Below are 24874 nucleotides of genomic sequence, written 5' to 3' on the forward strand. Positions count from 1 at the left end.
ATAGAGTGTTGTCAAGCCAGCTACCACTGTGGGTGACAAGCTGAAGCGTGCTGGGAAGCCAGTGTAAGGTGTACACATGAGCTATCCAAGCCAAGGGGTGACAGAGCTGTGGTATGTGTACTCCACCTCCTGTTAGTCACTGGTTGAAGGCTTCTCCTAGGGGTCTGCTCCTTCTCCCAGGATGCTCCTGAACTTCTGGCCTGCCATGTGGATAGCCAAAATGGGCTCCAGAGGCAAAACAAGGGCTCAGGCAAATAAATGCTACTGCTGGCAGTTGCAAGTTGCACTGGTGTGCTCTGAAGGGGGAGGCGGTCCTGAGAAAATCCAAGGGTAGGCATGAGGTGTGGAATCACTTCCTCTTCCTATTCCTCTTCCCCAGGCATTCAGCTCTCCACTCAGCCAGGCCTGGGCCTCCTGAGCCCTGCCAAGCCCTCCTCTTAGCCCAGCACCACTGTCCCAAACTTATCCTGAACTTCTGAAGTCACAGTCTTTGAGACGGAGTCTCGCTCTGTCACCCAGGCTGGAGTGCAGTGGTGTGATGTCGGCTCACTGCAAGCTCCGCCTCCTGGGTTCACGCCATTCTCCTGTCGCAGCCTCCCAAGGAGCTGGGACTACAGGCGCCCGCCACCACACCTAGCTAATTTTTTCTATTTTTTTGTAGAGACGGGGTTTCACTGTGTTAGCCAGGATGGTCTCGATCTCCTGACCTCGTGATCCACCCGCCTCGGCCTCCCAAAGTGCTGGGATTACAGGCGTGAGCCACTGTGCCTGGCCGAAGTCACAGTCTTTAATGAAACAAGAATATCCCCTCACCTTACCCCACACAAAGGCTGAGTTATTAAAAGTAGTTCTTTTCTCAGAGGCGTTAAGGTAAATCACTGTTGCTCTTACTAAGTGGTTACGGGAAGATACAAGCAGCTCTTACAGTGAATCAACCTCTTGTTTTTGTACATTACAAATAAAACCAAAGACACTGAATAGTCAGTTTGTGCCAAATAGTAAGTATATTCCTAGATCTCTAGTAATAGTCACACACAGTAAACACAGAAAAGAGCAGAGGGTTTCACTCTCTCAAATGTACTTGAAACAAACAAAAAAAACCAATAAACCACTTCACACTATTTTAATAAAAATGAGACCAAGAATTATAGAACACAGTAGTCCCCCCTTATTGATGGGGTAAACATTCCAAGATTCCTAGTGGATGCCCAAAACTGTGGATAGTATCAAACCCTATACAGGCTACACATGAATTTCTTTTTCCTTCTTCACAATTTCATGGATAGAAGATTCGTTCTTATTACAGATCTTAGCAGCCTCAGCTTACGATTTTTCCCTCCTTCCTTATTAAATCAAGAACTTTCACCTTTTCACATAAAGGAAGTATTTTATAGCTTCTAGCTGGCATATGCTAATTGCCAGCATTGCTACTCTTGCAGCTTTGGGGCTACTATAAGTAAAATAAAGGTTAGTTGAACACAAGCACTGCAATACCTTGACGGGAGCTCTGACAACTGAGGTGGCTACTGAGTGACTGAGGAGGAGGTACTGCATGGATATGCTGAACAAAGGGAGGATTCACATCCTGAGTGGACAGAGTAGGGTGGTGCAAGATTTCATCAGAAACTGCAGAAAACGAAACCTTGGATAAAGTGAGACTACTGTAACATCACATAGAGGCCTACGAAAGAGGTTTTGAGAGTCTCGCCACATCAGTATTCCTGACGCTGCAAACAATGCCTTTTTATCACCAATATTATTCTCTGAAAAGGCCCTACTTGAGTTAAAAACTCACCACACTCACATTTCCTTATGGTACTAATCACAGTGGCAGAAGGGAACAAACAGCAGTTCAACACAGTGCCAGGCACATGACAGTCAATCCTAGTTTAATTGTACCAGTTGTATGTCATCATACTTGAATTACAAATGAACCAAGTAAGCCTGAAATACCAAGTACAGCTGAAGATATGCTCAAATGCAATAAAAATGCAAAGTGTGTAGGCAGGCTAAGCTAGGAATTGCTTTCCAAGTTCCAGCACACTGAGCCATAGAGTAAAAAGGTATATTTAGGATATGCAAAAAGAAGTACAACCAAGCTCCAACTTCAGTTTGTGGCCCCAAATTAAATTCTAAGTTGCTTGAACTTACTCTGCACTTCTACATAGAAACTTTTCTAAATAGTGGCTAGGGTCTTAAGCCAACTCCAACAACCCATTTAACCCATATACGGATAAATGGTAGCATTTATCGTAGGATTGCTAGCTAAAGTTCAGGGCTCCAAGATGTTATGCTCCATTATCTGCTCCTCTTGAATTAAATGTCCCCCCGGGTGATCTCAGCCACCTTCACTGGTTTAACCGTCCATTACTCACCAATGACTCCAAGATCTGTACCTCACTTACCACCTGTTAAAAGCTCCAAATCTGTATTATGTAACATTTCACTGTTGATCGGACATTATGACCTGGAATACCCACCCACTTCAACAAGCTCCAAACTCAATTCATTATGTCCTGCTCTTCCCTCACTTTCTTGTACTTGCTCCTTTTCCTATTCACTTGTCCACCATGGTTAGAATCTTGTGGTCATCTCACACATCACCAATTACATGACACTGTGTATTTGAGGATGCTGTTTCTCTGCCTACAGTCATCCACTCCACCACCTTAGAGCCAGAAAAACTCTATTCTTCAAGACCCAGCTCAAATGTTATCTCCCCTCTGAAAACTGTCTGACCCCCTTGACTGCCACAACCCCAGAACAAGCAAAGTCAGTGTTCCCAAATCTGCTCTTTTAAAAGTGCTCCCATAACATATGATTCATTCTCTGATACTATACTTTCCTTGTTGGGGTCTCATGATTTGCTACACGTGTATTTCCTATGAAACTGTCAGCATTACCAGGCCAGGAACTACTGTCTTCCTAATGTTGTCTCCTACAGCCTAGTACTAAGACAGGGAAAACAAGTAGTACTAAGGTTGAGATACTGTCTCTGGAATCAGACAACCCAGGATGCAGGTCTTTATCTCTCTGAATACTCTTTTATCTGTCTAGTAAGTTCCTGGGACATAGCTAATTATTATTTTATTTTTCCATAAGCTATTGGGGTACAGGTGCTGTTTGGTTACATGAGTAAGTTCTTTAGTGGTGATATGTGAGATTTTGGTGCACCCATCACCCGAACAGTATACACTGCACCATATTTGTAGTCTTTTATCCCTCACCCCCTCCCACTCTTCCCCCAAGTTCCCAAAGTCCATTGTATCATTCTTATGACTTTGCGTCCTCATAGCTTAGCTCTCACATATCAGTGAGAACAAACAATGTTTGGTTTTCCATTCCTAAGTTACTTCACTTAGAATAATTTCTCCAATCTCATCCAGGTCACTGCAAATGCTGTTAATTCATTCCTTTTTATGGCTGAGTGGTATTCCATTGTATATATATATATACACCACAGCTTCTTTATCCACTTGTTGATTGATGGGCATTTGGGTTGGTTCCACGATTTTGCAATTGTGAATTGTGCTACTATAAACATGCGTGTGCAAGTATCTTTTTCGAATAATGACTTCTTTTCCTCTGGGTAGATACCCAGTAGTGGGATTGCTGGATCAAACGGTAGTTCTATTTTTAGTTCTTTAAGGAATCTCCACACTGTTTTCCATAGTGGCTGTGTTAGTTTACATTCCCACCAGCAGTGTAGAAGTGTTCCCTGATCACTGCATCCATGCCAACATCTACTGTTTTTTGATTTTTTGATTATGGCCATTCTCGCAGGAGTAACGTGGTATCGCATTGCGGTTTTGATGCATTTCCCTGATGATTAGTGATGGTGAACATTTTTTTCATATGTTTGTTGGCCATTTGTGTATCCTCTTTTGATAACTGCCCATTCACGTCCTTAGCTCACTTTTTGACGGGATTGTTTTTTTTCTTACTGAGTTGGTTGTAGATTCTGGATATTAGTCCTTTTGTCAGATGTATAGATTGTGAAGATTTTCTCCCACTCTGTGGGTTGTCTGTTTACTCTGCTGACTGTTCCTTTTGCCATGCAAAAGCTCTTTAGTTTAATTAGGTCCCAGCTATTTATCTTTGTTTTTATTGCATTTGTTTTTGGGTTCTTGGTCATGAAATCCTTGCCTAAGCCAATGTCTAGAAGGGTTTTTCCAATGTTATCTTCTATAATTAGTCCTTTCCCCACTTTATGTTTTTGTTTGCTTTGTCGAAGATCAATTGGCTGTTTAAGTATTTGGGTTTATTTCTGGGTTCTCTATTCTGTTCCACTGGTCTATGTGCCTATTTTTATAGTGGTACACGCTGTTTTGGTGACTATGGCCTTATAGTATAGTTTGAAGTGAGGTGGTGTGATGCCTCCAGATTTGTTTTTTTTGCTTAGTTTTGCTTTGGCTATGCGGGCTCTTTTTTGGTTCTATATGAATTTTAGAATTTTTTTTTCTAACTGTGAAGAATAACGGTGGTATTTTGAAGGTGATTGCATTGAATTTGTAGGTTGCTTTTGGCAGTATGGTCATTTTCACAATATTGATTCCACCCATCCATGAGCATAGGATGTGTTTCCATTTGTTTGTGTCATCTATGATTTCTTTCAGCAGTGTTTTGCAGTTTTCCTTGTAGAGGACTTTCAACTCCTTTGTTAGGTATATTCCTGAGTATTTTGCTTTATTTTTTTTTGCAGCTGTTGTAAAAGTGGTTGAGTTCTTGATTTGATTCTCTGCTTGGTCACTGTAGATGCATAGAAGAGCTACTGCTTTGTGTACATTCATCCAGTATCTTGAAACTTTGCTGAATTATATAATCAGTTCTAGTAGTTTTCTGGGGGAACACTTAGGGTTTGGAAATTAAATAACCTGCTCCTGAATGAGCTATGGGTCAAAAACAAAATCAAGATGGAAATTTAAAAATTCTTGAACTGAAAGACAATAATGACCCAACCTATCAAAACCTCTGGGATACAGCTAAGGTGGTGCTAAGAGGATAGTTCATTGCCCTAAATGCCTACATCAAAAATTCTGAAAGAGCACAAACAGACAATCTAAGGTCACAACTCAAGGAACTAGGGAACTAGAACAAACCAAACCCAAACCCAGCAGAAGAAAGGAAATAACCAAGATCAGAGCAGAACTAAATGAAATTGAAACAAACAAAAAATACAAAAGATAAATGAAACAAAAAGCTGGTTCTTTCAAAAGATAAATAAAATTGATAGACCACTAGCAAGATTAACCAAGAAAAGAAGAGAGAAAATCCAAATAACCTCACTAAGAAACAAAACAGGAGATATTACAGCTGAAACCACCAAAATACAAAAGATCACTCAAGGCTACAATGAACACCTTTATGCATATAAACTAGAAAACCTAGAAGAGACGGATAAATTCCTGGAAAAATACAACCCTCCTAGCTTAAATCAGGAAGAATTAGATACCCTGAACAGACCAATAACAAGGAGCGAGACTGAAATAGTAATTTAAAAATCACCAACACAAAAAAGTCCAGAACCAGACAGATTCACAGCAGAATTCTACCAGGCATCCAAAGAAGAATTGGTACCAATTCTTTTGACACTATTCCACAAGATAGAGAAAAAAGGAACCCTCCCTAATTCATCCTATGAAGCCGGCATCATCCTAATACCAAAATCAGGAAAGGATACAACCAAAAAAGAAAACTACAGACAAATATCCTTGATGAACATAGATGCTAAAATCCTTAACAAAACACTAGCTAAGTGAATCCAACAACATATCAAAAAGATAATCCACCATGATCAAGTGGGTTTCAGACCAGGGATGCAGGGATGGTTTAACACACGCAAGTCAATAAATGTGATATACCAGATAAACAGAATTAAAAACAAAAATCACATGACCATCTCAATAGATGCGGAAAAAGCATTCGACAAAATCCAGCTTCCCTTTATGATTAAAACCCTCAGCAAAATCAGCATACAAGGGACATACGTTAATGTAATAAAAGCCATCTATGACAAACCCACAGCCAACATAATACTGAATGGGGAAAAGTTGAAAGCATTCTGAGAATGGGAACAAGAAAGGGATGCCCACTCTCACCACTCCTCTTCAACATAGTGCCAGAAGTCCTAGCCAGAGCAATCAGACAAAAGAGAAAGAGCATCCAAATCAGTAAAGAGGAAGTCAAACTGTTCTTGTTTGCTGATATGATCGTTTACCTTGGACATATCTAATTTAAAATAACAATATCCATTTTGTATATGCAATAAAACCTACCTTCTGTAAAAGTAACAATTTTCTGGTTCTGTTGCTGGATAACCACTTAAAATGAGGTTTTTTTTTTTAAATTATACTTTAAGTTCTAGCGCACAACGTGCAGGTTCGTTACATAGGTATACGTGTACCATGTTGGTTTGCTGCACCCATCAACTCGTCATTTACATTAGGTATTTCTCCTAATGCTATCCCTTCCCCCCGACCCCACGACAGGCCTCGGGGTGTGATGTTCCCCGCCCTGTGTCCAAGTGTTCTCATAAAATGAGAATTTCTTCATCAGCTCTCAGAGGGGGCAAAAGGAAGATACAGTTCCTCTAATGAGTAGAGCCGTGCAATTAAATGTTTCAAGGGGATTTTCTACAATTCTATAGGTTGAGTCACATTTCTTAACATCAGCTCTCATTCTATGCTCTTAATTGCTATTGGGCTATTTTTTTCTACTTCTTTTTCATTTCTGTTGTGTGCTTTGTTTTGAATCCGATCCTCAGAACGAGAAAGAGGATAATTAGCCATATTTAAGCTATTTGATTAATATTGCATCTTACAGAGGGAGAATGATGATAAAGTGTTTTTTTTAAAAATAGCAATACCAAGTAAAAAAATTGTTAAGGATATTTCTAGAAAGCATCACAGGACCAGCAACTCATTTTCACAGGATGTAAGCAACAGCTATCATTGATCTTAGGCTCTTTTGAAAATGCTTTAATAGGTTTTTTTTATTTCTTTGAATTACCACTTGAGGTCATTAATTTTGAGCATCAGAAAAGGAAGTCTTTTTTCATATTAATTTTACACTGACTTCTATTTCATAAAGTTCATGCTATGATAAAAGAAATTCTAGCAATTACAGTTGAAGATGCAGCTAGCAGCCAATGGAATCATCGAAGGTTTTATATGCTGGGACTGTGCTAATCACTTCATAAGCATCATTGCATCTAATCACAAAACATACAAGGTAGGCATTTTTATCTACTGAATGGGGAAGCAGATGTTCCGAGACTGACTTGTATAAGTCACACAGCTAAAAGGATTGAAAGATTGAAGCCCAGGTCTGACTGATCAACAATCTTATCATTAGCTTCTGGGTGAAGAGTACTGTTAAAGCCTAAAACCAAATGGAAGAAACCTTTTACTGTGAAGTTCACAAAATCAAATAAATGACTAGGTATTGGGTAGGGTGCAGTGAAGGAGGTGCTCTCATGTTGCTGGTGGGAGTATAAATGGACATATCCTTTCTGCAAAGGAATCTGGTAAAACTGTCATAAGTCTTAAAATATTTTCATCTCCTTTACCTGAAATTCTATTTTTTACTCTATCCTAGCCTATGGATATAATTTTTAAAATGTGGTCAAAGATTTATGTACAACTGACAGTATATTTTATTTAAAAAGAGTCCTTGTTGTTTATTGTATATACGCATGTGCATATATACATGCAGATTAAATAACACAATGTCTGGAATTTGCTTCAAAATCATCTGGACCTGGGGAAGAGAAATGGATTGAAGCAGGATGACGGATATATGTAGGTTTCTCACACCCTATCTCCACCTAAAAAGTATAAAAATATGTAAAAAGATGACTCCATCAAGCATTATTTATTATAGTGAAAAATATATTATGCTGTGGTATTCCATGACCCAAAACACTATGCAACCATTAAAAGAAATGTTTTTGAGAAAAATTTAGTAACACAGAAAATGCTTTCAGAATAACACAAGCAGGACACAAACTGATACAATTTCACTTCAATTATGTGAAGAGTTAAAGGGCGCACAGTGAAATGTTAATAGCAGGATTTTGATATCCTTTTTCTTCATATTCTTTTGCATTTTTCACAAATACTATTTATACTCGGAAAAAACTCAGTAGTTTACAGAGGATAACAGTCCATCTTTATCTGTAACAGGTTCCTAATTATTGCCACTGTCACAGATGAGTCACTGGTCTGATCAGCCAACTGAACCAATCTGACTAGGGTGGCAATTTTGGGTAAGAAGGTGTTTGGAAATCAAGTCATTGACTTCATAACTTAAGACTCTAATGCCTCTACTGCATAACCCAGTCATTTGTGTTTATGAGAGTTATTTCCATTGTCAAGGAGTGAGGGGGAAATTAACAGCTCTGCTTTATTTGTGTGAGTGCTTTGGAATTTTTTTCTTTTAACAAAATCTATTTATGTCTTCACACAGTCATGCATTAAGTATTTACTAAGAGCCTGCTCTGTGCCAGGCACCATGCTAGGCTTGGTTCAGAGACAAAAACAGCAAGGGGCCTTCCCTTAAGGAAACTCAATTTAATGGGAAAGGCAGTGTCGAGAGTTATGGCATCACATAATAAAAGGTTGTGGAAGAGGTGAATTCAGGATGAACCCAGGCTGGGAGTCCACAGCCTGCCAGAAGGCACTTGCTCTTAAGAACTGTTATTTAGGAATTAAACTTGTAAGTACAGCATAAATGGCATGGTCCGAGCATGGTGGCTCATGCCTGTAATCGCAGCACTTTGAGAGGCCGAGGTGGGCGGATCACCTGAGGTTAGGAGTTCGAGACCAGCCTGGCCAACACAATGAAAACCCGTCTCGTCTCTACTAAAAATAGAAAAAAATTAGCTGGGTGTGATGGCTCATGCCTGTAATCCCAGCTACTTGGGAGGCTGAGGCAGGAGAATCACTTGAATCTGGGAGAGATGGAGGTTGCAGTGAGCCAAGATCACATCACTGCACTTCAGCCTGGACGACAAAGCAAAACTCTCTTGAACTTAAAAAAAAAAAAAAAAAAAAAAAAAAAAGACATGGTCATTTTCCTCACACAATTTCGATTTTTATCACTCTACCCTTAATTTCAGCCTTTTATAATATCATATGATTTTGTCAAATAGTCTAACTGGTGGGTCAAGAATGGACTTTCACCTTCAGATCCTACATGTTTCCTTCACTGTGTACAGACTTTTCCCCTGAGATATATGATCATCACAACCTTCCCTGTTCCACTGCCTGCAAGCTGCGTCTTCAACTGTAATTGCTAGAATTTGTCTTTATCATAGCATGAACTTTATGAAACACAAGGCAGTTAGAGCCAGTATGAAAAAATACAACTTTTCTTTCTCTGGTGCTCAAAAATAATGGTCTCAAATGGCAATTAAAAAAATCTTATTAGAAGCATTTTTTAAAAGCATGTAAGATCAATGATAGCTATTGCTTACATCCTGTGAAAATGAGTTGCTGATCTGGCCATGTTTTCTAGAAATATCCTTAAAGACATTTTTTACATGGTATTGTTGTTAAAACAAAAACAATCCACTTTAATCATTATTTCCCCATCTGTAAGATGCAATATTAATCAATGGCTTAAATTAACAGATAATTATTTTCTTTCATGTTCTGAGGATCTGATTTGAAACAAAGCACATAGCAGAAACAAAATAGAAAAAAATAGCCCAATAGCAATTAAGAGCATAGAAATCAATTCCCAGTTGGACTGTGGAGTTGAATTGGAAAGGCAAAACATAAAGTTCTGAAGATAACACAGAAGAAGTTACATGAGCTTAAGGTAAGCAATGCTTTTCTTGAACAGAACACAAAAACGTTACACCTTAATCAATGTAAGTTGGACTTCATAAAGTCCAATTATGCAATTATAAAAATAAAAAAGCTATGTTCCTTAAAAGACCCTCTGTTCAATTAGACACCATTTATACAACAAAAACCAACTCCAGATGCAAAACCAGATAAATTTGACTACATTAAAAACAAACTGTTGCACTGCAAAAAAATCACCATAACCAAAATAAAAATACAAACAAGAAATTGGGAAAAAATTTTACAATATATTATAGACAAACGGTTAATATCTAATATTTAAAAAATATTTTTTATATTGAGTGAAGAAAAAGGGGACTAGACATTCTAGAAAAATGAGTAAGATACACGAACAAGCAATTCACCAAAAATGGGTGTAAAAATGTGCCTTAAGCATATTTTTGCAAATTCAACTTAATTCATAAGAGAAATGCAAATTATAATTACACTAAGATGCCATTTCTTGTCCATCAGTTTGGCAAACAATCAAAAATCTGACGACAATACATTCTTCTGATGGTGAGGCTATAGAAAAATAGGTAGTCCACATATTGTTGGTGGGAATACAACTTTTATAAAAAGGAACTTGGCAACACCTAACAAAACTACATGTACATTTACTCTTTTACCGAATAATCACATTTCCAGGAATTTACTTTGAAGATAACACTTCTAAAAATTTTAAAATACTAGTATTAGTATTGCAGTATTAAAAATACTAGTATTAGCATTGCAGTATTATTTGTAATTGTAAATATCAGAACTACCAAAAGGCACAAATATAGGAGGACAGAATCAACTATGGCATTTAAACTCAATGGAGTACCATGAGGCTATAAAAAAGGAAGATCTCCATAAAATGACATGGAGTAGTTTGTAGGACAAAAAACTCCATTTGTTCAGACAAAAAGAGTATATATAGCATAAAACCTTTTATGTAAGAAAATAGGGGACATGAAAAAATGTACAAATTTGCATATTTTGGTGAAAAGAATAAACAAAAATGAAATTGGTTACCTACAATGGGTGGGGCAAAAAGGGATGAAAGGAATAGGGAAGGGGGTAAGACTTGAGTGTGCATTTGAATGATTTAGACTTCAGGAAGCACGTTGATACTCTACATATTCACAGAATAAAACTAAATCCTAGACTAGAGGGGAAAACATGCTATATAAGGAAAGTATTGGAACAAATTAAAAAATTGGAAAATGGACTGTAGATTAACAGTATGGTGGTTATAAAAGGATATTCTTGTTCCTAGGGAACATACAATGAAGTATTAAAGAGTAAAGGAACATGACATTCCAACCTAGTGTCAAAAGATTGAGAAATTGTATGTGTGTGTTCACATTTGACATGAAAATATATGTATATAACATATACATATATGCACATATAGAATTTTTTTAATGACAAAATGTCAAAAATTGGTTAATCTGAATAAATGATAAAAAGTTCTCCATTATTCTTGCAACTTTCTGTAAAGTTGATACTATTTCAAGTTTTAAAAATATGATCTGGACTTAAAACTACTAAAAACCTCAGAAATCAGTACTGGAATGACAAACCACTAGAAACTTTCAGGATACCTATGATGGGTTTATTTATTTATCTCATCGTTTATGGTAAAACACTTTAATGAGTGTAAAATGGATGCCTTCATTTCCAGACTACCCAAGAACCAACGGAAATGCAGTTGGGCCTCTCAGCCTATTAAGCAATGGCCTTTTGCCTCTAGCGAAATGTACTCAAAGTCAGATATACCATGCCATCAGTTCAAATGCACTAACAGGTAGACTGCAGTTATAAGCTTCTATGTAGAAAATTCTGATTTTTACATAAAATATAAACATGAAACACTTGGTACTGATATTGAACAGGCACTGTGATCAAGGGTACTTATGCACTAGTTTTGGGTATTTGTACATGAACCATCTTGACTACACAGTGGCTCAGAGGCAGAACAAAGTTTGCATGGGCCAACCAGCCTAATATCCATTAAACCTCTTTTGTTAATCAGCCATAATGTGCAAAAGCCAGCCAAGAGCCCTTTAAAAATTACTTTACCACTTTTAATGTCAAGGCACCACAGATTAAATATCCTTTTATTTGACTCAAACTGAACAATAACATTTAAAACACACAATGGGAAGCAGCACAGTTATCTCTCAAAATAGACAATGATGGTTTAATTAAGAGGTTGATAAAGCATATGTAGAAAAGTCAGAATGTCAAAATAAGTACCAAGGAGAATATATACTTTGAAAAGGGGGCTAAAACATGTAGCTATACAATCTGGGGTTCTTATCGATTGATGGATAGATTGAGACAGAGTCTTGCTCTGTTGCCCAGGCTGGAGTGCAATGGCGCGATATCAGCTCACCATGACCTCCAACTCCCAGGTTCAAGCAATTCTCCTGCCTCAGCCTCCTGAGTAGTTGGGATTACAGGCACCCACCACCATGCCTGGCTAATTTTTGTATTTTTAGTAGAGTCGGGGTTTCGCCATGTTGGCCCTGCTGGTCTGGAACTCCTGACCTCAGGTGATCCGCCTGCTTCGGCCTCCCAAAGTGCTAGGATCACAGGTGTGAGCCACCGTGCCCGGCGCTGGGATTCTAATTCAACAATTTTTCTTGGTAGTCTTGCCAACAGTAATTGGAGAAACATGTTCCTAATTGTTGGTGGGGAGAGGATTACAGGTAAGCACACACATTTTAACACATATTCAATGTCTGAATTTGAAGAATAAAAATGCATTGCTTTCACCACTTAAAAAGAACTAAAATCAGATCCAGTTATTTGACACAGCAAAGACATACAAATGTACATGGCAACAGCAAGTTATATAAGCTGGTTCTTTAGATCAAACTAAAATTCTAGTATTTTCTGACCAAAGTAAGTTCAAAAGTACTAAAAGAAAATGAAACAGGCAAATGATGAAATGTGGATCTTTTTCATTCGAGAATATGGAAACTCATTGGACTGAAAAACCCAAATCTTCATTATACCAAACTTCTATAATGATCTTAATGGTAGATAGCTTTAAAAAAACACAAAATAGGCTGGGCGTGGTGGCTCAGGCCTGTAATCCCAGCACTTTGGGAGGCTGAGGTGGGCGGATCACAAGGTCAGGAGATCGAGACCATCCTGGCTAACACAGAAAAACCCTGTCTCTACTAAAAATACAAAAAAAAAAAAAATTAGCCAGGCGTGGTGGCAGGCGCCTGTAGTCCCAGCTACTTGGGAGGCTGAGGCAGGAGAATGGCGTGAACCTGCGAGGTGGAGCTTGCAGTGAGCCGAAATGGTGCCACTGCACTCCAGCCTGGGCAAGAGTGCGAGACTCCGTCTCAAAAAAAAAAAAACAAAAAAACCCACAAAATACTATGAATTAAATTTATGACAGATACAAAAAGGACATCAGATTACTTTGAGGGAAAGTCGCTTTTAAATTCCATATTTCCAAAGAAGATATTTTACATTGAGATACTTTTTTTTTTTTTGAGATTGAGTTTCGCTCTTGTTGCCCAGGCTGCAGTGCAATGGCACAATCTCGGCTCACTGCAACCTCCGCCTCCTGGGTTCAAGCGATTCTCCTGCCTCAGCCTCCTGAGTAGCTAAGATTACAGGCACACACCACCATGCCCAGCTAATTTTCTGTATTTTTAGTAGAGACGAGGTTTCACCATGTTGGCCAGGCTGGTCTCGAACTCCTGACCTCAGGTGAACCCCCTCCTCGGCCACCCAAAGTGCTGGGATTAAAGGCATGAGCCACTGCGCCCAGCCCATTGAGATACTTTTTTACTCAGTTTTTTTCTAAGAATGGATTTTTCTCTTTATGAAAACAAAATACTCCTTTTCTTTATAAAACTTTATATGCAAATTTATCAAGCTGGTAAATTCCATAACAGGCTGAACCAAATGAAATACCTAAGTAAAGCAAATTACATGATTAGAAGGCTAATTATGGTATTACTGCATAGGTTTAGTATTAATGCATATGTTCTAAGTTTATTGCAACTACACTAACTTCGTAATTTTAGATTTGCAGTTGCATCCTCCTAACTGCGTCTAATGGCAGAAGCACCACCTTGTGGCAAAAGTAGGAGCTTTTAAATTACAGAAGTCAGGGCTTGTTACCCAGAAAGGAGAAAACAATATAATGGGCGTCCAGGACACTGCGCTATTTCTTGACCTGTAGAGGGATTCCATCAGTGCTCAATTTATAATTATTTATTCAACCATATGACTTTTCTGTATTTATTGTATTTCCTACTTTTAAAAGTTCGGGAAAAAAGTCTTTTACATACCCGAATTAAAGGTCACATTCCTAAATGCTTGAATTTTCTAAGCACCACTTATATTTTCAAGAATTTCCTAGAACTTCGAGGAATCTTTAACCTTGTAAATGCACTGTTGTATTTTTATGATAGGAAATAAAACACCGGAAAGACACTTATTCTTTGGTAAGTGACAGAAGAATTCCCTACAGATGTCTTCCTCTGAATGTTTTCATTCCTGCTCTCCCAAAGCCCCCAAGAGCAAATGCAGCTGCTTTCAAATCATCCGAAAGACCTCTACATTCCTATACCAACAGGTCTGAAAATTGTTAGAAACAAAAAACAAAACTCCCCTAAAACCAACAGATTTTGCAGGATCAATATAAAATATTAAGGATATATAGCACATTTAACTATGTAACAATATTCAATCAAAAAAAGGTTTCCCTGTCACGTTTTATTTACCATATTTTCAGGGCTTGATACATAGTATTCACAAAATGACCTGAAATAGCTGGAGAGATTTATCACCCTCTGTAACTGCTATGGCATCACTTTCCTTAGCGGTGAACTGAATCGCATTTAGTACCTCTTTTCACAGCCAAGAGCAATTTTTTTTTTTTTTAAGGAAAAAAGCTTTATTCCTTTTTTCCTAGGAACTTGTCAGGATACTTTAGTGACCATTCCCTCACTATAACTCTCACCCAGACCCACCTAACTGATGCATGAGAAGAGTCACTAGCTGATGTGGCCCACAGCTCAGACTGAGCCAGCATGGCTTGTGCAGGGGTAGGTAGCACAGCATCATCCAGACACTGCCTCCCCTGGTAGCTTCCATTACATCATGGACAGCACTGCTCTTCCCTGACTTAACCTTCTGCTTTGTTCAATTACTAGAAATATTAGATTTCAAGTTCAATAAAGATGTGGGCAGATCTGCCTAAGAATATTTCACAGGACAATGCCTTCTACTGAGTTAATGTTACTTGCTCAAATAACCCTTATGCTCAAGTTAGGTACAGAAAAAATATTTTTAAGAAAGTCAATAGAATGTTATATTGCAAGTTTTGACTTAGGCCTCCTCAAAAGTGCTATCTGAGGCAGCCACTAACCAAGTGGCTGTCTCTTATAATTTGACACATTCCAGGTATGACTATTCTAATGGTCATGATTATCACTGAGTCAAGTATTTGTTTCTACCTATGAAGAAATGTCGGGCCATTGTACTCCCAAGATGTATAACTTGAATTTTAAAGTAAAGCTGTCGCATAAGACTAGAAGAAGGAATAATCTCAGGGATCTTTTTACAGAGGATTATAAAGAATGGGATTATTTAACCTAAATCTGAAGATGTCTAATTCTTATTTCTCCCCAAAAACAAGTAAAAAATAGAAACTTAACATGGGCTACTAAGAGTTCTGGAATTGCCCATTCAGAAATGTATCACAGGAACCAAAGTTGAGATAAAATATTGTTAATGAGAAATCCTGGCATTGACATTCCACATTAAATATATTTCTATACTTTACTGTAAGATTCAACTGACCACTCTACCTAAAACAAATTCTTCAATATTTTCAAGAAGATGTAGTTTAAAACAATTTTTAACCCGTTTCCTCCTAGAACTAGGCACACATATATGTATGAAAGAGAAGAAAAAGCAAAGGAGAAAGGAAGAGTGGGGAACGGGGGAGAGAGAGAGAGAGAGAACACCATTAAGGATACAGAATAATAAAGGAAATTACTACCACTTAATGGGAACACAATCTTTTGAAATCTTTGCTACAACTGGAATAAAAAACTCAGTAATTCTGAAAGGTTATTCTACTCTTTTAAATAAAAACGTATCTGTTCAAACTATTAGGTACTTCTAATCATTTAGTCTTATAAGAAGCATTGGAAAAAAACATACATAGTAACAAACAGTGAATTTAGACATAGGTTCGCATAAATTGTTTTACTTTCAGAAAACCCAGAACCTCTAGGAAATTACTAAAATTATGAAGAAGTTAAATTTTATAAGCTCTTTCCCTCAACTTTGGCTAAATGTAACCATATTAAAATACTGACATAGTTTTTAATTATGAAATAGAAATGTAAAATGGTAGCTTTATTTTAATCTTTACTCAAGAGTGATATTGAAACAAAGCTCTTACTATAACAAGCAGGTTAAAAAAACAAGGTGAATCAATGCTATTGTATATGTCTGTGAGCTAGAAATTTCTTACTTATGGAGTTATGCTCAGGAAACAATACTTAAAATCTTAAACTGTAAACTCTTAGCTTGTAACATTTTCATTTTTCCTGTATCTTGCATGTTTCTCAGTGCCATTAAATATATTATCTTCTATTTCTTCTTAAAGAACTAGTGTTCATAAAAGGATCATCATCGTCATCCTGAAATGAGATACAAATGTTGTATTAGTGATTGTTCCATGCTTCACTGAAACAAGACAGAAGTTCTTATGGGCAAAACAATACCAGTGAGAGTCATTTCACATGGGGTAGACTTTATTTTTCTATTTCCTTTATAACTGCAAAATATATTAAGTACAATTAAATTCTTAATGAGCATTAAAATGAAAATTTATCCTGCTGTGTGTGCATGTATCTACAATATAAACCACACACATTTCCCTTACTAACCTTAATAAAGATAAATAAAGTATAGGTAAGCCAGAAAAATAATTCAAGTCATTTTATATTTGGTTTTTGAATATATTTTCTCATTTACATTTTATTACAGTTGTATCTACTCTTCTGGAAATTCACAGTGAAAAAATAATGAAGCCACATGGAGATCCAACTCAGAAACAGCTGTAATTTTATTTCCCATTACCATTTAATACTAGAAATAGCTAGCTACTCTCACACTCATACAAAAAGCAACCTAGCAAAGCAAGCTTTCAAATAGTTTTTTGGATAAAAAAAGAAATACATTGCAGTTATTTCAAGAGTTCCCATGCTGGCCAGGCGCGGTGGCTCACGCCTGTAATCCCAGCACTTTGGAAGGCCAAGGCGGGTGGATCACGAGGTCAGGAGATCGAGACCATCCTGGCTAGCATGGTGAAACCCCGTCTCTACTAGAAATACAAAAAATTGGCCGGGTGTGGTGGCGGGTGCCTGTAGTCCCAGCTACTCGGGAGGCTGAGGCAGGAGAATGGCGTGAAACTGGGAGGCAGAGCTTACAGTGAGCTGAGATCGTGCCACTGCACTCCAGCCTGGGCGACAGAGCGAGAGACTCCATCTCAAAAAAAAAAAAGAGTTCCCATGCTATTGGGCTATAGATTGTATGCATGGTAAGAATAAATAGGAATATCAGATATTAACTAATAATTTAATTAAAGAGAATGAAAACAAACCTCAGATAAGCCCAATTATACAATTTTATGAAGATAAAACCAATTCTTACGTATTCTATAAATATTCAGAAAATAAAGCAAATTTGTTTGTAAGTTTTTTATTTGTGTTTAAGACACTAAAAGAAATTAAAAGAAATTATTTGATGCTAGGCTTTGTTGGTGGTATCAGCACTTCCAAATGTTAGCTAAATTAACTATCTCTGATGAGTAATGGATGCCTTAAGAAATATAAATTCATTTTCATTTATTGATTCATTTTCTGCTACTATCAAAGACAAAACTTAAATAAACCAGAGACAAATCCAAATGAAATCTAATAGATAATTTGCTAATAGTCTGTCTTTGCAGTTAACATGAACTAGTATACAAATTTTTAACTGTAACATATAACCGCATATATATCCAGATGTTTTGGAATAAACAAACAATAATTGCTCACTTCCCTCCTGGAAGCAACATGTTAGTATTTAATAGGTAGAATGAGCTCTTGCTGCCATTTTTCTTGGCAGCCTGAGTTGAGTCCTCTCAAGCTGTTTTAAACCACAGCTTAAATATAGGGAACATGGCAGCAGCAGCCAAAGCTAAAAATGAAAGGTGTAAGTCACAGGCTACAACGTAGATAAACCTTCAGGAACTTACGCGATGTGAAATAAGCCAGTCACAAAAAGGCAAATACTATATGATTCTACTTATATGAAGTACCTAGAGTAGTTGAATTCATAGAAAGAGAAAGTGGAATGGTAGTTACCAGGGGATGAAGAAGGGGAAACAGAGACTTGTTATTTCAGGGATATAGATTTTCAGTTTTGCAAAATGAAAAAGTGCTGAAGATCTGTTTAATATGGATCTATTTAACACTACTGAACTGTACACTTAATAATGGTTAGTTTTATGTTATGCTTTTGCTACAATTAACAATTTTTTAAATAAAAAAATAAATAAAAGGGGTCATGGGCCTAAGAGAAACACTTTCAAGCAAATCAACAAAAACTAGCAAAGGCCCTTCAAATGGCAGCCATGAAGGAAAGGGGAAGGGCAGTATCCTTCAGTCATGTAGTTTTATTTAAACTTAATGGAAACAGCAAATTAATAAAGGCAAGAGGCAAGTCCTGACTTATAACTCTTCCTCTTCCTCCTCCTCCTCATTCATGGTGGGGAGATTTCATGGTTGCAGACGCAATCTGGAACTGGAGTTTTTTCCAGACATCCTCCCAGAGAACATTTCGGACAATGCCTGAATACCTATATGTCATGAAATCACCACCATGCGCCACCCTCTACATGACACATGTAGAGCATATAGTGAGTACTTAATAAATATTCATTAAAGTAATATTAAAAGCTCTTGGGATATCATCATCATCATCATCATTTCTCCAAATATAAGTAAATGGTAGAAGCTAAAAAAAATTCTGATCCCACTGTTAACTGGGCAAATAAGAACTGAGTGAATATCATATTTTAAAAATCTACAGGACTTTTATATCTGAGGTATTACACTGATGGGCACTCAACATATGTTACTTGTTAACTCTTAACATTAACTATAGTTCAAAGGAAGGTTATCAATGAAACTATTTTTTTTTTTTTGAAATGGAGTTTCGCTCTTGTTGCCCAGGCTGGAGTGCAATGGTGCAATCTTGGCTCACTGCAACCTCCACTTCCCAGGTTCAAGCGATTCTCCTGCCTCAGCCTCCTGAGTAGGTGGGATTACAGGCATGTGCCACCATGTCCGGCTAATTTTGTATTTTCAGTAGAGACGGGGTTTCTCCATGTTGGTCAGGCTGGTCATGAACTCCCGACCTCAGGTGATCCGCCTGCCTCAGCCTTCCAAAGTGCTGGGATTACAGGCATGAGCTACCGCGCCCAGCCTGAAACTATTTTTAAAAATAATTTTTAGTGGAAGAAGGATAAGATGGCCAACTAGACAGGGCCAAGAAGCACCACTGCCACTGATAAAGACCAAAATATCGAGTAAGCCAACATACTTTGAGCAGATCTTTGGAGAAAAAGCACCAAGAGCTGATAGAGAGGTGATACAAACTGGAAGCTGAAGAGGGAGGAAGCTGGTAACCTTGTGGGGGTTGCCCAATGCCAGGGCTGGTTCTTGGCCTTGAAAGGCTCCTAGAAAGGGGTGAGTGAATGGATGATGGGGCAGCACACTCTCACTATGGACCTCAGAGATCCTAGCTACAAGATTCCATGCACCCTGGAGATGTTTCAACTGGCAGGGGGATTGGCCCAAACAGTAGGCAGAGACAGAGCTCCAGAATACATGGAGCCCAGGGGTTTTCATATCTAAGGCAGCTGCAGCAGAAGGTGGCCATAGGCGCCCATCCCCTAAGACTTCTTATTTCCCCTGGAGTAGGACTAGCCCCACCTGAATGCTGGGGCAGGCCAGACTGGGGCCAGCTTCCCTGTGGGACAGAGGAACATCTGTTCTGCAGGCCCTCCTCCCCTACAGCCCCTTCCAGGGCCCCTGCCAAGCTGCCCTGCAGGAATGTGTGCACAGGGCAGCCTCTGCTGCCTAGCCTTGTTTTTTGCTGGTGGTTCCACCTGAGTACCTTCCTGGCAGCCTGGGAGCATTTCGGATTCCCCAGCACAGCTGGTGCCTGACCCTGAGGGTCCAGACGATGGAGCCACAGGCTGGTCCCAGTGCTACAGGGCTACAGCACACAGCTGGGGCTGTCGAGCTAAGAGCTGGGGCTGGCACTCAAGTGGGGGAGAAATCCCACTTTCAGAACACTGAAAGGAGTGAGACACGTGGGTTCGTGGGCCAGTGCAGGAATGGGACATGCCTTCCTCCACAGTGCTGGTCTGGGAAGGGTGTGGCCTGTCTGGCAGCCATGGCCTCTGTCTAAGGGAGCCCTGCAACCCAAGACACCAAACAACAGTAATGCAGGTGCAGTGCCAGTGATAGGAGGGACCTCACCCATGGCCCAGGAGTGGCCCTCGTGAGTGGTCATCTCTCTCCCCAACCCCACCGCAGAGCACGGCTGTGAACACACAGAAATACAAAAGAACTATGCAGCTGAGTAAGAGCCTATCCGCTGGACACTAATGTTAAATGCCAGCTACTGGATCACAGCCAAAATTACAACACCAAAATAATTCTGCCAATATACATCTCTGTGACACCCAGGGCAAGAATCTAGCCACAGTAAAGATCTATATAGAGCTGTGGCCCTCTGAAAGCACCCAGAAACAAGGCCAGTTGACTATACTCGACTTACACTGCAGTTAAAGGAACAATAGCCCTCTAACATGAGAAAGAATCAGTGCAAGAATTCTGGCAATTCAAAAAGCCAGAATGTCCCCTTACCTCCAAATGAGCCTGCTAGCTCACCAACAATAGTTCTTAACCAGATTGAAATTACTGAAAGACAGACATAGAATTTAGAATCTGGATGGCAGGGAAGCTCATCAAGATTCAGGAGAAAGTTAAAACCCAATCCAATGAATCCAGTAAAACAATCCAAGAGTTGAAAGGTAAAATAGTCATTTTAAGAAAGAACCATACTGAACTTCTGGAATTGAAAAATTCACTACAAGGATTTCATAATACAACTGAAAGTATTAACAATATAACAGATGAAACTGAGGAAAGAATCTCAGAGCTTCAAAACCAGTTCTTCAAATCTACTTGGTCAGAGAAAAATAAAGGAAAAAAAATGAAGAATAATGGAAAAAAAAAAACCTCTGAGAAATATGAGATTATGTAAAGAGGCAAAACCTATGACTCATTGGCATTCCTGAGAGAGAGAATAAGCAATATGGAAAACATATTCGAGGATACAGTCCAGAAAAATTTCTCCAATCTTGCTAGAAAGGTTGACATGCAAATTAAGAAATACAGAGAATTCCTATCAGACATTATATAAGATGACCATCCCCAAGGCACACAGTCATGAGATTCACCAAGGTCAACATGAAAGAAAAGATCTTAAAGGCAGCTAGACAGAAGGGTCAGGTTACTTACAAAGGGAACCCCATCAGGCTACCAGCGGACATCTCGGCAGAAACCTTACAAGCCAGAAGAGACTGGGGACCTATTTTCTGCATCCTTAAAGAAAAAAGAAATTCTAACCAAGAATTTCATATCCCACCAAACTAAGCTTCATAAGCAAAGGAGAAATAAAATCCTTCTCAGGCAAGCAAATGCTGAGGAATTCATTACAACTAGATCAGTCTTACAAGAGGTCCTTAAGAGAGTGCTAAACATGGAAACAAAAAACCACCACCTACTACCACAAAAACACACTTAAGGACATAGCTTAGAGACACTATAAAGCAACTACATAATCAAGTCTACAAAACAACCAGCTAACAATACGATGGCAGGATCGAAATCTCATATATCAATACTAACTCTGAATATAAATTGTCTAAATGTCACTACTTAAAAGGAATACAGTGGCAAGTTAGATAAAAGGACAAGACCTGACTGCTGTCATCAAGAGACCCATTTCACATGTAATGACACACACAGGCTCAAAGTAAAGGGATGGAGAAAGATCTAACATGCAAATGAAAAACAAAAAAGTGCAGGAGTCACAATTCTTTTATCAGATATAGCCGACTTTAAACCAACCAACAGTAAAAAGGGACAAAGAAAGGTATTACATAATGATAAACGGTTTGATTCAACAGGAAGACCTAACTATGCCAAATATATACATGCCCAGATTCATAAATCAAGTTCTACTTAACCTAAAAAAAGACTCAGACAGCAACAGAGTAATAGTGGGAGGCTTCAACACCCCACTGACAGTGTTAGAAAGAACATCCAGGCAGAAAACTAACAAATTCAGGACTTAAACTTGACACTTGACCAATCAGACCTAATTGAAAGCTACGAAATACTTCATCCAGTAACTGCAGGATACAAATTCTTCCCATCTACACACAGAACATATTCTAATATAGATCACATGTTCAGTCATAAAGTAAGTCTAAATAAATTCAAAAAAATCAAAATCATACCAAGTATACTCTTGGACTACAGTGCAATAAAAAGAGATATTAATATTAAGAAGATCTCTCAAAACTACACAAATACATGGAACTTAAACAATTTATTCCTGGATAACTCCTGGGTCAATAATGAAATTAAGGCAGAAATAAAAAAATTCTTTGAAATTAATAAAAATTCATTCATTAATTAATGAAATTAACTTCATTAATGAAAATAAAAATAGAATCACAACTTATAAAATCTTAGGGATGCAGCTAAAACTGTTAAAAGGAAAGCTTACAGAACTAAATGCCTTCATTAAGAGAATCAAATTAACAATCTGTTAATTTAAATCAAATTAACAATCTGTTAATTTAAATCAAATTAACAATCTGTTAATTTAAATCAAATTAACAATCTGATAATTTAAATCAAATTAACAATCTGTTAATTTAAATCAAATTAACAATCTGTTAATTTAAATCAAATTAACAAATTGTTAATTTAAATCAAATTAACAATTTGTTAATTTAAATCAAATTAACAATTTGTTAATTTAAATCAAATTAACAATTTGTTAATTTAAATCAAATTAACAAATTGTTAATTTAAATCAAATTAACAATTTGTTAATTTAAATCAAATTAACAATTTGTTAATTTAAATCAAATTAACAAATTGTTAATTTAAATCAAATTAACAATTTGTTAATTTAAATCAAATTAACAATTTGTTAATTTAAATCAAATTAACAATTTAACATTGTACCTAGAGGAATGAGAAATAAAAGAACAAACCAGCCCCCAAATTAGCAGAAGAAAAGAAATAAATTAGAGAAGAACTGAACAAAACTGAGATGCAAAAATCCATACCAAAGATCAATGAAATCAAGAATTGGTTCTTTAAAATAATAAACAAAATTGATAGGCTGCTAGCTAGATTAACAAAGGAAAAAAAGAGAAGATCCAAATAAGTACAATCAGAAATGACAAAGATGACATTACAATTGACCCCACAGAAATACAAAAGATCTTTAGAGACTACTATGAATAACTATTCACACACATTAGAAAATCTAAAATGGATAAATCCCTCTAAACACACAACCTCCTAAGATTGAACCAGGAAGAAAGTGAAAACCTGAACAGACCAATAATAAATTCTGAAATTAATCAGTAATAAAAAACTGACCAACCAAAAAAGCCCTAGACTACATGGATTCACAGCCATATTCTATCAGACATACAAAGAACTGGTACCAATCCTACAGAAATTATTCCAAAAAAATCAAGGGAGGCTCCTCCCTAACTCATTCTACGAAGCCAGCATCAGCCTGATACCAAAATCTGGCAGAGACACAACAAAACAAAGAAAACTTCAGTCCAATATCCCTGATGAACACAGATGTAAAAATCCTTAAGAAACTAGCAAACCAAATCTCGCAGCACATCAAAAAGTTAATATACCATGATCAAGTACACTTTATTCTTGGGATACAAGGTTGATTCAACATATGCAAATCCATAAATGTGACTCACAACAAAAGCAGAATTAAAAACAAAAACGATATGGTCACTTCAACAGACACAGAGAAAGCTTTTGATAAAATCCAACATCCCTTCATGATAAAAACCCTCAACAGACTAGGCACTGAAGGAATATACCTCAAAATAATAAGAGCCAGCTATGAAAATCCACAGCCAACATCATGCTGAACAAGCAAAAGCTAGAACCATTCTCCCTGAAAACTGGAAAAAGACAAGAATGCCCACTCTCACCACTCCTATTCAACATAGTACTGGAAGTCCTAGCCAGAGCAATCAGGCAAGAGAAAGAAAGAAAAGGCATCCAAACAGGAAAAGAAGTCAAACTCTCTCTTTGCTGATGATACGATTCTGTACCCGGAAAACCCTAAAGACCCTGCCAAAAGGCTCCTAGAACTGATAAACGACTTCAGCAAAGTTTCAGAATTAAAAAAAAAAGTGTACAAAAGTCAGTAGCATTTCTATACACCAATAACGTTCAAGCTGAGAGTCAAATCAAGAACACAATCCCATTTACAATAGCTACAAAGAAAATTAAATACATAGCTATATAGCTAACCAAGGAGGTGAAAGATCTCTACAAGGAGAACTATGAAACACTGCTGAAAGAAATCACAGATAACACAAACGCAAAAACATTCTATGCTTAGGAACTGGAAGAATCAGTATCATTAAAATGACCATACTGCCCAGTGCTACCTACAGATTCAACACTATCCCTATCAAACTACCAACGTCATTTTTCACAGAAATTAGAAAAAAACTATTCTAAAATTCACATGGAACCAAAGAAGAACCCAAATAGACAAAGCAACCCTAAGCAAAAAGAACAAAGCCGGAAGTATAACACTACCCAACTTTGAACTATATTATAAGGCTACAGTAA

At 37.6% G+C, this 24874-nt stretch overlaps 1 protein-coding gene across 1 annotated transcript in view; it reads right to left on the reverse strand.

Moving 5' to 3' along the window:
- Positions 1–11929: 11929 nt before the first annotated feature.
- The window catches only part of MRE11 (MRE11 homolog, double strand break repair nuclease), an 82186-nt gene continuing 69241 nt past the window's right edge, over positions 11930–24874 (reverse strand). Inside the window, exon 20 of the mRNA XM_008966413.4 lies at positions 11930–16525. Within this exon, the coding sequence (XP_008964661.1) occupies positions 16469–16525 (57 nt within the window). The 3' untranslated portion in view covers positions 11930–16468. The remainder of the gene's footprint in view (positions 16526–24874) is intronic.

Source organism: Pan paniscus, chromosome 9, assembly GCF_029289425.2.
Source record: "Pan paniscus chromosome 9, NHGRI_mPanPan1-v2.0_pri, whole genome shotgun sequence".
NCBI classification, from domain to species: domain Eukaryota; kingdom Metazoa; phylum Chordata; class Mammalia; order Primates; family Hominidae; genus Pan; species Pan paniscus.